This window comes from Dicentrarchus labrax, unplaced genomic scaffold (assembly GCF_905237075.1).
Source record: "Dicentrarchus labrax unplaced genomic scaffold, dlabrax2021, whole genome shotgun sequence".
Classification (NCBI taxonomy): domain Eukaryota; kingdom Metazoa; phylum Chordata; class Actinopteri; family Moronidae; genus Dicentrarchus; species Dicentrarchus labrax.
The window spans coordinates 14673775-14690047 of NW_026136707.1; the positions used below are offsets into that span (position 1 = coordinate 14673775).

Consider the following 16273-nt stretch of genomic DNA (forward strand, 5'->3'; position numbering starts at 1 on the left):
GTGCATATAATAACCTCTCGAACAGGTTGTGTATGGTTTTACAATTACCAGGTCAAAGAGTTATTTAGGTTCTTAAAAAAATTCCATTACACTATTATGCTGTATTTCTGCTTTCTGTTTAGATGCTGAATAAACTGAAGTTAAGAGCTACTGCAGGTGAAGGAAAAACTGCATTCTCTGAAGATATAACCAATCAATCACCAGTAAGAGAGATCCATGTCTCTTATATTGATCAGTACTGACTGATCCTATTAGCTAGTTGCTTTTGATGAGGAGAGTAAATCCAAAAATGTTAGAACACCCTCCCTTCAACAATCAAAAATAACACACATACCTCACGTAATTTCCGTACTGTCCCTCATGTATTTTAGTGTTACGTATAATTAATTCAGGCCTCATAGGGTTAGGGGTTACTCCTTTTGTTACTAGAAAAACATTTCCAAATTAAGATGGAATGTTATTGTTGACTGAAAGACGAATTCTTCTGGAGAAATCCCTTTGTGGCACAGTTCCAGCTTGGGATATACTTTTGTTAACAAAAATTTGCATTATTATAAACTTGAACTATTGATTTGAGAACCACAAAATTACTTGAACTTCCCATCACACTTGTCATCTAATTCAGGTTGTTTGCACTCCTTGTTTCACTTCCACCCTTCAGTGACTTCAGCTACATTTAAACGATTTTAAGTGCCACCATCTGGCTGACATGACTGAATGAGCACAGAGTGTCCAGTTTAACCCATTGTCCGAAAAAATTTTCTACAACATGTCTGGTGTACTAGCTAGCGTTTGTTGAATTAAAGTAAGTGCCAAATATCTCAGACTATTGAATATTTATGAAACTTGAATATAGCCCTCACTCAAAGTATACAGAATGAACAAAGTTTGTACATACTCCTCACTGTGGAGGACAAAATCATTACCAATCAAGTAGTCACACACTGAGCACAAGTTAAAATTTAATGTACAAAGAAAAATGTCTTATTACTTTTCAGACAACAGGAAGTGGTGGGTGTTGGTAAAATAAAATTCAACATTTTCAGTATTGAGATGGAAAACAGTTTTAACACATTTCTCTTCAAATAGAGATTTAAACCCTTTAAATTTGGTGCTAAGGTTCATAAAAGTTCAGATAACATTATTATCAGAATTCACACATTCACACAAGACAGCAGACTGTATCACTGCTGGCTATAATTACTGAGAAAACCAAACACAGTGCCTGCAATATCACATGCCAGTAGATTGTGAATCAAGTTTTCTTTTCTGGAAGAACATTTGTTTAACTATTTATTTATTTATTTATTTGTAGCTTCTCTTCATAAACATGTGTGATGACAAGACAAATGTACAAAGCAAAGTGAATATAAAGGAATGATAATTAGCCACTTCTGCACTGACTTCTAAATATGATTAGAGTAAAAAAAAAACATTGCTTTTAGGAGATTGGCTGCTAAAACATTCAAGCTTTGAACAGAATCTTTTATCTTGTTTTTTGTGTTCTATTTATTTAAGTTGTTATTAAGGTAATGTAATTTCTCTGAAGCTAATATGTGAATAACATGAAAGCAAGCTTATCAAACAAATAAATGCAACCTCCAACAAATTATTTTATGTAGAATGTACCATTTTAAACATTATGGCTTTGATGTCTCCACAGTGTTGGCATTAAAAAAGACACTGTAGCAGACAGTGATAGAGGGCAGATTTATTCTGGTTTCCTTCGATTATCTGAAAGAACAAGAAAATACACATTTCATCCAATTAGATTTTTTTACATTTGACTCTTAAAGGAACAGTGTGCAAGATTTGTAACCAACTCGCCTCACCCTGCCCTTGAGCCTTGACAGAGCAGGCCTTACTTTCTGGGGAGGCTCAAGTCCTTCAATGTGTGTACTAGGTTATTACGGATGTTTTCCCAGTCTGTAGTGGCCAGTGTCATCTTGGGGATGGACAGGGTGGAGGCAGTGACTGAGAAGAGGATGAAGTGAAGCTGAAAGCCATCATGGACGACCCTCCTCATCCTCTCTATGCTGAGCTGAGGCAGCTCAGGAGCACTTTCAGCCACAGACTGATTCAGCCACGTGCCTCAAAGCGCTTTCAAAGGCTCATTTGTGCCATAAGCCATCAGACTTTACAATGCCACACCACCCAGTACCCCCCACATCCTTGGATTAAACCATTAACTTGCTAAGCAAGTTCCTTTTTGTTTCACACAATACCCTGTAACATTGCACATGTACAATTATCCATTCCAGTTTTCCATCTGTACCATGTTCAACTTTATTGTATATAGTGTATATATTTTTTATATTATAGACTTCTATTGTATTTTCAGAGCCGGTTTAACATGCTAAATGGGACCAATAAATGATTTTAATACATGAATCACATTCTGACTGAAAGAATTTAAAATGCTTGCTCTTGAATCTGATCCAAAATATTTTTCTACTAACCTGCCTTCTTGATTTTGAAGCTCTGCAATGCGTTTCCTTAAAACAGACACAAGAAAAAGTCAAGCTACCAAACAAACAAAAATAAGACAGGGTGAGAGGACATACATCCCCCTTTGTTCATTGTTAAATGATAATTTTGTTCTCTGTAATGTTTTTACACTAAGTTTTTTACTAAACTCACTTGTATTTTTTCACCATTAAGATGCAGAAGACTCCAAAGAGCACAGCAGTACCGATCCCCACCACTGTGAGAATGATGATGTGGTTGTAGTTTTCTGCACCTGCAAATAGACACAATTTATATAAGAGCCATTCTTCCTCCATACTGCACAAATATATCCAGCATATAAACATCAAAATATAGCATATTTTCACAATTCTCTGCAGGTAATGTTAGGAAGAGATTATGTGGATATTAAGATATCAATGGGTGACTGCTCCCTTAATACTCCCGCTATTCAGTTAAGACTTTCCCCGCAATAATTAAGGGAATAAATGACCAACAGAGTGAAAAGATCTCACGTTTTACATAGAGTGTCATTGTTTCAGAGGACTCGGGCTTTCCATGAAATGCTGCTGTGCAGGTGACATCAGTGTGGTCATCCTTCTCCTCAGGAATGAACGTCAGGATGGACTGCACCTCCCACAAGCCCCTTTGAACTTCTCTGTGGATCTCAGTGGCCATGTCTGCAGTTCCCTTATTCCATGTGAGTTTAGGCACATGGGAGGGACAGGTGTGGGTGACTGAACAGGTGAGAGTGTACGGATGATCTTGAATGGCTGTATTTGCGTGATTCAGTATAGGTTTTGGAGGATCAGCTATAAATGAAAAGAGATAAGAGTAAGAGGCAAATCACTGTAACATAGAACATTTTTATAGATTTATAAAATCTTGGAAAGTTGGTGACCTACTGAGCATCCTAAACTCGACACACTGCTCAACAAAGGAGAACTTGTCAGTGGTGGATGTATCAGTCGATGTTTTTGCTAACTCAATCCGGAAACAGAAAGGGCCGTTGTCATGGTCTTTAATGTCAATGATTTCTAAGGTGCAGTTGTTCTGACCCAAAGGTCCCAACAACTTTGTGCGACCCCTAAAGCTGTCAACGATTAGAGTGTTATCGTCGTTATAGATGTATTCTTTGTGATTGGTTGAACAATGCCAGATTCCTCTGAGCCTGGACGTGGGCAGGGGTCCTCTAGGATGGGTGAATGAACAGGGTACCACAACACAGGATGAAACCAGGGCATCAAGGAATGTTACAACATTGGCCTTCCATTCTTCAGTAAAAACAGGGCTGCTGAGAGCTGAAAGGGCGTGAGTGACAAAGAAAGAAATTCATTTTAGGAGGTCCCTTTAAATGATTTGGAAGTGGAGTGTAAATAGGATTGAGATTGGAAACAAAGAGGTGACTAATTATGTTACCTGCCACGATCAGACAGAATATCATCATCTTCCTCTCTTTGTCCATTATACTTCTCCAAGGTTTAGTTGGTGTAATACACTGTTGGATGTTTAGATGATATTAAACTACATAAAAATTTAAATGGTGAGCAAAACCAGTTGTGAAAGTGGACCTTACTCAAGAACACTAATCTTTGCATGCAAGAGCCATTTATAAATACTGGCATTGTTAAATTCCTTATACAGCAAGGGCCTCAAACTGCTGGCCCAGGGGCCATTTCTGGTCCTTCATCCCCCTGCCTCCAGCCCACGACCACATGCAAAAAATATAATATAATCTATATCTATATAAAGATTATTAATTCTTATTATTTTTTATATCAATGATAACTAACCTTTCAAATGCAATTAAAATAAAAACACAATTCAAATTCTAAAAATTTACTTTGTTTAAAGTAATAAATGGCAAAGGTGCCCGCAAATGCGTGCAAAGGGTTGACGAGAGAGCAGGTTTCAAGCCTTCACTTGTTGTTTGGCTATGAACAATAAAGATGATATAAAAAAGTTTAAAAACTGCTGTTTGTATTTTTTGTTGAATATGTTGTTAGTAATGGAAATATTTTCGGAATATTGTGCTTTCTTATAGTACTTGAACAATGACGTGCCCCTCCTTTGAGATGACAATACGAGCAGTATCCAAGACGCCCATCATACAGGCTATATACACTACAGAACAAATGACTCTGCACTCTCTTTTCTATAAATTCTTTGGATTATTTAAGAAATCAAACAAACTATGAAAAAAATAACTATTATCATTCAGACAAACAATGTTGATAAATAATGATGAAAAAAGTAAGAGAAGTTAAAATGGAACAGCGACTGAGTTAAAGTGCTGACTTCCAGCTTTAAATTGCTTTAATGGTTCAATCTGAAGTCAGAGAAATCATCTGAAAATGTATCACTGTTACAGTAAAACACTTTTCACTCAGAATTAAACCGAAATCATTTCAATCCCTGATCAAACATAACTTCAACAATTTCTGTTTATGTGCTTGTAGATGCATTATTATTCTGTTGTGCTCAAGTATGAAAAATATGGTCATTTAGAAGGATAAACACGCAGCCTGTGTGGTGTAGTTTCCTAATAAAGTATCTTGATGTGACTACCGTGAGGAGATGAAACCAAACACTGTGTACAGAGAAAGCAGTGACATAAAATATCTTCATGACACACTATATTATTCCCATGCAGGTTTCAGATTAAACTACAGACAATAATGGCCTACTAAATGTGATACATCTTTCAGTTGTTAATGTTTAACATTAATGCGTGCACATTAGCGGTTGTGCGCATGCACACTGGGACACCGCCCTATGCTTTCTCATGTGTAGAGACATTTGACATGTAGGTGTGAGAAATGTACTGTCAGTTTGTAGAAACAAATCTTTATTTTATTTTGTTAAAAGCCTAAAGTTTTCTCACTGCGTGACTTCCGGTCATCAAAACGTCCCACTGTTTATTGCTCCAGAAAACCAGTCTGGAACTGGTATGCACACCTAATCAATTCACCTCCGCTAACGGGGATAGAGACTAACCCGGGCTGGCCAGTATGAATAACTTATCAAAACTCCTTACCGTTGGGGGAAGTCCAAGTGAAGGTCGGCTCTTAACTGCGGTGAAGATGGGAAAGAAAAGTCGGAGCTCCCCGGAGGAGTTCTGGGGGCGGTGTTACAAATAGGACAGTGGCTTGTTGAGAATGTTTGACGCTTACACAATCTAAAAATCAGATTGTTATGAATACAAAGGTCCCGCCTACACACATTTAATTTTGAGAAGAACATACAATTTTATATATTCATGTATTTCATTGCTTTCCACATTTCTGATTGGAAGCCATCTGCCATTAATGGAGAACGGGGAAGTTCACAGTGGATGTTCCCAAAGTTATTGTGCAGGGATTTTGTCTGATGGCCTTTGTGTTGGTGTACAGTGCTCTGTAGCGCCTCCCAGAGGGGAGAAGTTGGTACAGGTTGTGTCCATGGTGTGATCTGCAGTGATGTTTCCTGCTTCCTCCAATGTGGGTAGTTTTAACTTCAAATATAAACAGTTACCAAGGTTATTGTAGTTAACTAAAACTGAACTAAAAAAAACTAGGTGTGAACAATACATACTATTTAACTGAAATAAAAACATTAAGTTGACTTTAGAAGAAAAAAAAGTGTGTAATTACTTAGATTTTCTGAAAGGTTATATAAATGAGATTAAACATATATTATGTTACAGTATAGTGGAGTCATGGTGTACTGACCAGAGAATGCAAGTCCCAACCTGTGAAGCGATATAGAGAGATAAAGCGGTTTCATTTTTGAGTGTGAATGAGTTGGTCATTGTTCCAACAGTGGAAAGACTAACAAAGGTGGTTTTGAGGAGTTCTGTTTAGTGATGAGCAGACTGTATGTACTGAACCTTTCGAGTCTTTATACTATTTGCAAAATATGGCGTCACACATACCTCTACACTAGCTTCCAGTTGTTGCAGTCTATTTTTTTATTTATTTGCATGTTTATTTCATTTGATTAGATAGATTGAGCTGATTTATGTATTAACTGTACTTTTTACCCCATTCCCCTTTATTATAGCCTAGGCCCTCTAATGAAACTCCCTTGCTGCAACCTAGTTGAATGGAGAGAGAGTAAAAGTCTTTTATTTCATGCATTGTCAAAAAATCTCTATTTTTGGTATAGCAGTCATTGGCTCTGGTCTATTCTGGGTCCTGTGTATTAGCTATCACTAGGTCACCTCAATAAGCTCAATAATAACTGACTTGGAACACTGTATACTGCCAAATACTTCTAATGTCTATACCACAATGTGTACAGTCAGTTAGTGTAAGATAGTTACAAATGCTTACACATACATGACTCCATAATTGTTTAAAGTCACTGGCTAACAGTGACTACAGCAGCCTTAGCCCTTCCAAGAGAAAAAGAAAAGAGATCTGTCAATTTGCCGCATTTAGCTGCATCTTGTACAAGCAATTTTGTAGCTTGTTCATTTTTCTTTACCACCCACAAAAACTTCAGACAGATGGAGACTCTTCACGATGAAAATGACTGAGCCAATCAGATTCCAATAAAAACCAGGATTGGTCCAGATTTGGAGGGGCCGCTCATATCATAACTCAGTATTGAAAGTAGATTGGCCCAGTCTGCCAGGCAACATCTAGCTCTGAGTTGTCTAAGGCTGCGTTGACAAGGCTGCCCATGCAACGGCCAAGGCTCATACAGATATGATCCTTTTGACATCACAAAAAATAAAAACTCTATGTCCATTGGCAAACTTCAACCAATCAGATCCATGTAACATACTCAAAAAAAACAGTACATGAAAAGTCCCAGTTCCTTTTATACAGTCTGACTACCCAAGTCAGTCTGGTTCTCTGGAACATAACAGGAAATTCTACATGGTGCCAAATACGGCCCTGGCCCAAGACCAGCTCTTGAGCAATTTCCCACAAGAGCCTGGATAGGACTGACTAGAACCGGACTGGTGTAGAGTTGAACCAAAGTTAAAGCCTTACGTAACCTTAATGGATTACTTATACATCAATCTGCCATAACATTATGTCACTGGGTGGGATATATCAGGCAGCAAGTGAACATTTGTCCTCAAGTTGATGTGTAAGAAGCAGAAAAAATGGGCAGTCTAATGATTTGAGCGACTTTGACAAGGGCCAAATTGTGATGGCTAGACGACTGGGTCAGAGCATCTCCAAACCTGCAGCTCTTGTGGGGTGTTCCCGGTCTGCAGTGGTCACCACCTATCAAAAGTGATCCAAGGAAGGAAAGGCTGTGAACCGGCAACAGGGTCAAGGCTCTTTGATGCACATGGGGAGTGAAGGCTGTGGCCTGATCCAACAGATAAACTACTGTAAAACACACAGTGCATCACAGTTTGTTGTTATGGTTGATAAGTGTAATTTCAGGTTACATGCTGCCTCTGTGAGTTTGAGAAAATTGTCTTTTACCAGGACCAATCCCTATGTTCAGGAGTCTCCCAAACAGGATTTCCAATGGGCTGAAACCACCTCTGTTCCTCACTCTGGCACTCATGTGCATAAAACAATCGGTAAAGCTTTTGTCCTTGTTAAACCTGCCTCTTTGTAACATTTTACAGATTTTGGTACAGAAGGTTGTTAATCTGGTAAATCTGGCCGGGGAGAGCAAGCTTCAGTTATTACTGCAACACATTCATGCGGCTGTATATCACCTGAAGTTGGGAGAAGAGTAGCAGAGTTAATGACAGTGCATCTTTTAACTGTGATGTTTGGCATGTCAATCAGAACAGTGTTGTACCTGAGCTACCTTGCTGTTGAAAGATTAGAAGCTTTTTTGTTCAAGCAAAATCATTGACACTTTATGTGGAACCAGTAAAGTCTGGTCAGTGTAACCTACAATGTCACGTAATGCTATCACAACCTGCATTGCTGCTACAGAGTCAAGTTGTGTTGATAGGTAGGCTACAGGTCTCTGTCATCCCCCCGTGGTCCTGAATCAGTCATGTACTTTCCACTCTGCTTTAATCATTTTTCATTTTTTTCTTTCTTTTGCTTTGTTCTTCCTTCTCTTCTTATTTAATTTGAAACATTTGTAATTGCTTTATGTTAAAGCTGCCAGTTTCTTTAACCCACTCAAGTTGGTCAGTTCTTTGTTTATTGTTTGTTATAAACAGGGTTAAAGGTTTGTGCATATAATAGCCTCTTGAACAGGTTGTGTATGGTTTTCCAATTACCAGGTCAAAGAGTTATGTAGGTTCTTAAAAAATTTCCATTACACTATTATATTGTATTTCTGCTTTCTGTTTAGATGCTGAATAAACTGAAGTTAGGAGCTACTGCAGTTGAAGGAAAAACTGCATTCTCTGAAGATATAACCAATCAATCACCAGAAAGAGAGATCCACGTCCCTTATATTGATCAGTACTGACTGATCCTCTTAGCTAGTTGCTTTTGATGTGGAGAGTAAATCCAAAAATGTGAGAACACCCTCCCTTCAGCAATCAGAAATAACACATATACCTCACATAATTTCCGTACGGCCCCTCATGTATTTTAGTGTTATGTATGATTGATTCAGGCCTCATAGGCCTCAACTTCCTCATTTAAAACTTAATGTTTATTAATAAAATCACTCCTTGTGTTACTTTTTGTTGATGTTATTGTTGACTGAAAGACAAATTCTTCTGGAGAAATCCCTTTGTGGCACAGTTCCAGCTTGGGATTTACTTCTCTTCACAAAAATGTGTATCGTTGTAACCAAGTTCATACTGATAAGTGATTGTTATGGAAATTGAATCATGATTTTCTCTCAGTGTAAAACAACTTCTACAATGTGCTTCAACTTGAGCTATTGATTTGAGAACCACAAAATTACTTGAACTTCCCATCACACTTGTCATCTAATTCAGTTTGTTTCCACTCCTTGTTTCACTTCCACCCTTCAGTGACTTCAGCTACCTTTAAACAGTGTTAAAGTGCCACCATCTGGCCGACATGACTGAATGAGCACAGAGTGTCCAGTTTATAAAAAACTTCCTTGATGGTAGTCAGTCTTTAACAACCCATCGTCCAAAACATTTTTCTACAACATGTCTGGTGTACTAGCTAGCGTTTGTTGAATTAAAGTAAGTGCCAAATATCTCAGACTATTGAATATTTATGAAACTTGAATATAGCCCTCACTCAAAGTATACAGAATGAACAAAGTTTGTACATACTCCTCACTGTGGAGGACAAAGGCATTACCATCAAACAACGATAACGTAGTCACACACTGAGCACAAGTTAAAATTTAATGTACAAAGAAAACATGAAAGCAAGCGCATCAGACAAATAAATGCAACCCCCAGCAAATTATTTTATGTATACACATGTAAAATTTGAAACTTAATGGCTTTGATGTCTCCAGAGTGTTGGCATTAAAAAAGACACTAGCAGAGAGTGGACATCTTTAGGTTCCCTTTGATTATCTGAAAAAACAAGAAAATACACATTTCATCCAATTCGATTTTTTTTTTACATTTGACTCTTAAAGGAACAGTGTGTAGGATTTAGGTATAGTTTCAGATTGCAACCAACTTGCCTCACCCTGCCCTTCCAAGCATGTAAGGGAAAAGGAAAGTGGTAGCTGTGAAGCACAAAAAGCCCTATCTGGTATAGTATGTAGTCTTGTAGGTTTTTTGTGATTGTTGCGGGCAAAAATCCTTGATTATGCGGCACGTTTTCTTATAACATGCAATGGAATATGCGGGATATTTATGTTATTTCATGTGATGAAATTGCGGGAACTTGCAAAAACTGCAGCTTCATCGCGGGGTCTTCAGCTTCCCGATGATGTTCACGTCACGTAATTACGTCACTTCATAACATTCCCATGGCAACAGGGGAAAATGGCTGCTCTTGTGTGAAGTAAACGCAACATTTTTCAACTTTCTGCTAAGATATATGTGACTTTTTTTGCAACAAAGATGCGGGGATTATGAAATCATGCAAGCCCCGCATATCTTGCGCGGAAATTGGCAATTTATGCGACGAAAGTGTGGCGTATTTGAAAAAAAGCGCCCCCCCCACATAAATATGCAGACTTTGGCTGATTATGCACTGAATTATGCGATCGCATAATCACGTTTTTCTGGAGGGACTGAGTATGTATTGTGTTTGTTTTGTCCATTCTGGGCTGCTATAGAAACATGATGGTTCAACATGGCGGCCTTCGTAGAGGACACGCTCTCTATGTAGATAAAAAGGGCTCAAAAACACAATGATTCTTATTTTCAGGTGATTATCCACTAATGAAAACATACCAATGAATCTTATATTTCATATCTGCCAATAGAGTTAAATGTTACACACTGGACCTTTAAAGCTGCATTCTGGGGGGGGGTAGCCCTGGTTAAAATACTTGTAGACTTCAAGATTCATTTTCATGGAGTCATCAGAAAGTAAATAGTTTAAGAAAGAGAGGTTTAACATGTACATGGATATAAATATTGTTTAAAATGTAACTGGAAGGTTAAAATGTGTTTAAATATAAGATGTATAATCTCTACAGTTCAGAGGTCTGAGGATGGAGTTTGATTAGCATAGTTTTTTGTATATGTATCTGTATTACTCACATGTATTCAGCCTTACAGCCTAACTTGGTTCATCATGTCTGATATGCCAATCTTTGTGTTCTTTATTGTAATTGGACTGTTTATATTCTAAGGTAGAGGGCTGGGGTTTAGTCGTACCCTGCTAGCTCCGGTGTTTGTGGAGAAATGCAGAAGCTGTCTATCACCGTCGAGTGAACTGTGAATTGTACGAGAGCAATAATGTTCATAACTTCATGATTGACAACCAGTTATCCTAAGGGTTTGCACTTTTGTGATCAACAAGAGGTAAATATGAGTTTGTGAACTTTTTCCTGTACTGTGACTTATTGTTATAGTGTAAAAAAACGAGGTGTGTTGCTATTAGCCTAGCATGAGCGTCATTAGCTTTGCTTTCATATTGTTAGCTTTGCCATGAAAAAGCATATGCACGTAGTGGATTTATCTGATTCAGGAGACGGACATTTGTGACTGTAAGCGAGGATTGGGAAAGCTCCTTTGGACCACTGTGGAGACTGTTTCCCTCCTGCTTGCGTGCTGATGCTGTGGACTGTTGCTGCTGTTTCTTCTTTGCTCTGCCGGGTTTCCAGCATCGCGCCTTTGCTCATCTATCCCTCTGACCATTTTTTTTGTGAGTACTGATACACTTGCGCGTGCCTTTTATTTTGATGGCTTGTTTGAACAAGTGAAGCGGCCATTACAGTTTTTAGGCCTCCACGCTCCCAAGCCACGACTCAGGCCTGCAACTGTTTGGTTTATGTTGCAACGTGAGTGTGTGTGTGTGTGTGTGTGTGTGTGTGTGTGTGTGAGAGAGAGTGTGGGCCCACAATATAAAGTTATTGTTCACATGTTAAAGATGCTATGCACTGAAGATATTAGAGCCTGATTGAAAATCAAAGAAAATAATCTTTAAGGTATTAGGAGAACACTATTTTGTGTTTATTAATATTGGGTATTATTTGTGTTGACATATTTCCATGATTTACCTGAAGTATTATTTTGTTTAATAATAAATGACTAAATGTTGTCATATTGCATTTAAAGCACATGTGTTGTGTCGTATAATATCCTAAATAAGACATATTTTGGGTTAATGCTTTTTGAGTGAATACAGGTTATGTGGTATTTTAGTTGAAGAGTAAAAAGGGAAATTAGGTCATAAGAGTTATATTATTTTGTAGGTACAGGTAATAGATTACTTAAACTTAAACCATACCCAGGACCCCGCCCAGAGTACTATTACACGCAGCAGATAAATATAATCTACATAGCTACATGGGACGGGTGGTACACAAGTTTAAATGCCAGGCTTGTGATCAGATGTCCTTATCCTGTTAACATATCCAGATACGGGTATGAATAAGGTTAAAAAAAAGCTCAATATGGTTGTAAAATTTGATAGGTGCCCAAAAAGAAATGAACAATCCATTGGACAATAGCTTTTCTGTGTGTTTGCTCAAACTGTGCATGAACAAGCTTGATTTGGGATTTCTACAGCCCCCTTGTGACCAAAACGTATTGATGCAGCTTTAAATACTTTTTAATGTTTTTTTTTTTTTTTTTTTTGGTTTAACTGTTTAACTGCTTTCCAAAACTGTCTCATGCATTTCAATGAAGTTCTTTGTTTCACTTCTGACCTTCAGGTCCTGTGCCTGTAGAAAAGAGAGAACAGAAACTAAGATAACATCAATATATATATATATATAAATATAAGCATAGATCTTGTCAAAAACAGTGACAAAAAAGATATGTGAAATGACTGTGAGGCCAATGATGCGTTAATGTGTGAAAGTTTACGGTTTAAATAATATAGATTAAAAAATAAATAAAATGCCTTTAATGAGAATGGCCTACAGTCATTTCAGCTGTTTATTGCTGTATGAAATCCTTAACAAGCTGTACCCCTCTATTATCAGAGATTCCAGACATTTTGGGGACAAAATGTATATCTATAGTATCTCCAAGTCCAAAAGTAAAGTATTTTTTCTCACCTGCGAGACAGTCTGGAGAGCCGGTTCAACATGCTAAATGTGACCAATAAATAAATGAATTCATGAATCACATTCTCATAAAACTGAAAGAATTTAAAATGCTTGCTCTTGAATCTGATCCAAAACATTTTTCTACTAACCTGCCTTCTTGATTTTGAAGCTCTGCAATGCGTTTCCTTAAAACAGACACAAGAAAAAGTCAAGCAACCAAACAAATGAACTAGGAGAGGAAACACAGCCCCTCTTTGTTAACGTTATTAACTGATCATTTTGTTCTTTGTAATGTAGGTTTTTACTGAACTCACTTGTATTTTTTCACCATTAAGATGCAGAAGACTCCAAAGAGCACAGCAGTACCGATCCCCACCGCTGTGGGAATGATGATGTGGTTGTAGTTTTCTGCACCTGCAAATAGACAGGATTTATATAAGAGCCATTCTTCCTCCATACTGCACACATATATCCAGCATATATCTTTTTGTGCAGCACTTTGGAAACCTTGTGTTTGTTAAAATCGTGCGATATAAATAAAGTGGATTGGGTTGGATTGGACATATAAACATCAAAATATAGCATATTCTCAAAATTCAACAGCAGAGTGAAAAGATCTCACGTTTTACATAGAGTGTCATGGTTTCAGAGGACTCAGGCTTTCCATGAAATGCTGCTGTGCAGGTGACATCAGTGTGGTCATCCTTCTCCTCAGGAATGAACGTCAGGATGGACTGCACCTCCCACAAGCCCCTTTGAACTTCTCTGCGGATCTCAGTGGCCATGTCTGCAGTTCCCTTATTCCATGTGAGTTTAGGCACATGGGAGGGGCAGGTGTGGGTGACTGAACAGGTGACAGTGTACGGATGATCTTGAATGGCTGTATTTGCGTGATTCAGTATAGGTTTTGGAGGATCAGCTATAAATGAAAAGAGATAAGAGTAAGAGGCAAATCACTGTAACATAGAACATTTTTATAGATTTATAAAATCTTGGAAAGTCGGTGACCTACTGAGCATCCTAAACTCGACACACTGCTCAACAAAGGAGAACTTGTCAGTGGTGGATGTATCAGTCGATGTTTTTGCTAACTCAATCCGGAAACAGAAAGGGCCGTTGTCATGGTCTTTAATGTCAATGATTTCTAAGGTGCAGTTGTTCTGACCCAAAGCTCCCAACAACTTTGTGCGACCCCTAAAGCTGTCAACGATCAGAGTGTTATCCTCGTTATAGATGTATTCTTTGTGATTGGTTGAACGATGCCAGATTCCTCTGAGCCTGGACGTGGGCAGGGGTCCTCTAGGATGGGTGAATGAACAGGGTACCACAACACAGGATGAAACCAGGGCATCAAGGAATTTTACAACATCGGCCTTCCATTCTTCAGTAAAAACAGGGCTGCTGAGAGCTGAAAGGGCGTGAGTGACAAAGAAAGAAATTCATTTTAGGAGGTCCCTTTAAATGATTTGGAAGTGGATTGTAAATAGGATTGAGATTGGAAACAAAGAGGTGACTAATTATGTTACCTGCCACGAGCAGACAGAATATCATCATCTTCCTCTCTTTGTCCATTATACTTCTCCAAGGTTTAGTTGGTGTAATACACTGTTGGATGTTTAGATGAAATTAAACTACATAAAAATTTAAATGGTGAGCAAAACCAGTTGTGAAAGTGGACCTTACTCAAGAACACTAATCTTTGCATGCAAGAGCCATTTATAAATACTGACATTGTTAAATTCCTTATACAGCAAGGGTCTCAAACTGCTGGCCCAGGGGCCATTCCTGGTCCTCCATCCCCCTGCCTCCAGCCCACGACCACATGCAAAAAATATAATATAATCTATATCTATATAAAGATTATTAATTCTTATTATTTTTTCTAGTTGTAGAATATCAATTTAAACTACGTCTTAATATACAAAACAAACACACATCTTAAAAATGTACTTTGTTCCGCTTTCTTGTAGTACTTGAACAATGAGATGACAATACCAGCAGTGGCCTCAAGACAATCTGTGTTTGAGACGTCCATCATACAGGCTATAGACATCAGAAAAAATGACTCTGCACTCTCTTTTCTATGAATTCTCAGGATTATTTAAGAAATTATCCAAACTTAATAATTCTTATCATTCAGACAAACAATGTTGATAAATAAATAATGAAAAAAATCAGGTTGTCGTCCCCTAATAAACCACATCCAGAATTGCTCAAATTACTTTTTTATTTATATGTATTTGCATTCATATGACGAATACTCACATTGTTTGCATTATACCAGTATATATGTTTAACTAATTGAAAGTTAAAATAGTCGTTATAGGATTATGAGAACTTTCTATTCTCTTTCTCTTTAATTTTTGGTCTATTCATTTACAAAAAGTAAGACAAATTAAGACAAATGTAATTAAATTGACAAACAATTACAATACAGAAAATGACAAGAAGTGAGCCCACATTGGATATTCTATTGTATAGTATAATTTATATTTATAGTAAGTATCAAAATCGTACCTGATTCTGCAGCTAATCACAGCTGTTTGTGTCTGCTGTCATGGAGTTCAGTACATGAACTGTCAACAGAAGGTACTGTAGTTTGTTTTTTGTGTGTGGTGCATGAGTAAGAGACACAACCCCTTTTTTTGGTTGTGTGAATATATTTTCACTTTCATAATGAGGTTTTAGGTTTAAGTTAAAGATCTCTGAAATAATCAGGTTTTTTTTTTTTTTTTTTTCAAGACAAAAACCTGTGACTTCAATATATTTCTTTGTCTCTATTCAGTCACACTGGGATTAAAATGAACCAGCGACTGAGCTCAAGTGTTGACTTCCAGCTTTAAATAGCTTTAATGGTTCAATCTGCTTGTAGATGCATCAATATTCTGTTGCGCTCAATTATGAAAAATATGGTCATTTTGAAGGATAAACATGCAGCCTATGTGGTGTAGTTTTCTAATAAAGTATCTTGATGTGACTGCAGTGAGGAGATTAAACCAAACACTGTGTACTGAGAAAGCACTGACATAAAGTATCTTTATGACCCATCATTATTATGAAACACCACAAAGTAAGTAGAAATCAGCCTGGTTAAGATTTGTATTGTTCACCCTACTGCTATATTATTTCCATGCAGATTTCAGATTGAACTGTAGAAAATAGAGTTTGATTTGATTCCTCGTGTTCGGTGGGGATGGAAAACGTGGGACTTGAGTGATAGAGTGGTATAGCACTCCTGCATGTCTGCTTTATTGTGTGGTATGAGTCACCTTAC

The 16273-nt window shown here is 37.6% G+C and overlaps 2 protein-coding genes across 3 annotated transcripts; both read right to left on the reverse strand.

Moving 5' to 3' along the window:
- Positions 1-949: 949 nt before the first annotated feature.
- LOC127366568 (myelin-associated glycoprotein-like) lies at positions 950-15576 on the reverse strand. 2 transcript variants are annotated; one of them, XM_051405630.1, is made up of 9 exons: positions 15517-15576; positions 14526-14604; positions 14012-14407; positions 13622-13918; positions 13314-13413; positions 13149-13184; positions 13009-13041; positions 12655-12669; positions 9701-9895 (listed from the first exon to the last, which is right to left on the reverse strand). In XM_051405630.1, exons 2-8 carry the CDS (start codon positions 14569-14571, stop codon positions 12657-12659), a joined length of 921 nt encoding a protein of 306 aa, XP_051261590.1. In that variant the 5' UTR covers positions 14572-14604; positions 15517-15576; the 3' UTR covers positions 9701-9895; positions 12655-12656. The 2 variants fall into 2 exon arrangements, with proteins under 2 accessions (XP_051261591.1, XP_051261590.1); XM_051405631.1 differs by lacking the exons at positions 9701-9895; positions 12655-12669; positions 13009-13041 and adding an exon at positions 950-1734.
- Positions 1692-5649, reverse strand: LOC127366567 (myelin-associated glycoprotein-like). Its single transcript, XM_051405629.1, has 7 exons — positions 5504-5649; positions 3886-3964; positions 3372-3767; positions 2982-3278; positions 2641-2740; positions 2460-2495; positions 1692-1974 (listed from the first exon to the last, which is right to left on the reverse strand). The coding sequence occupies exons 2-7, from the start codon at positions 3929-3931 to the stop codon at positions 1908-1910; spliced, it is 942 nt and encodes a 313-aa protein (XP_051261589.1). The 5' UTR covers positions 3932-3964; positions 5504-5649; the 3' UTR covers positions 1692-1907.
- Positions 15577-16273: the final 697 nt, after the last annotated feature.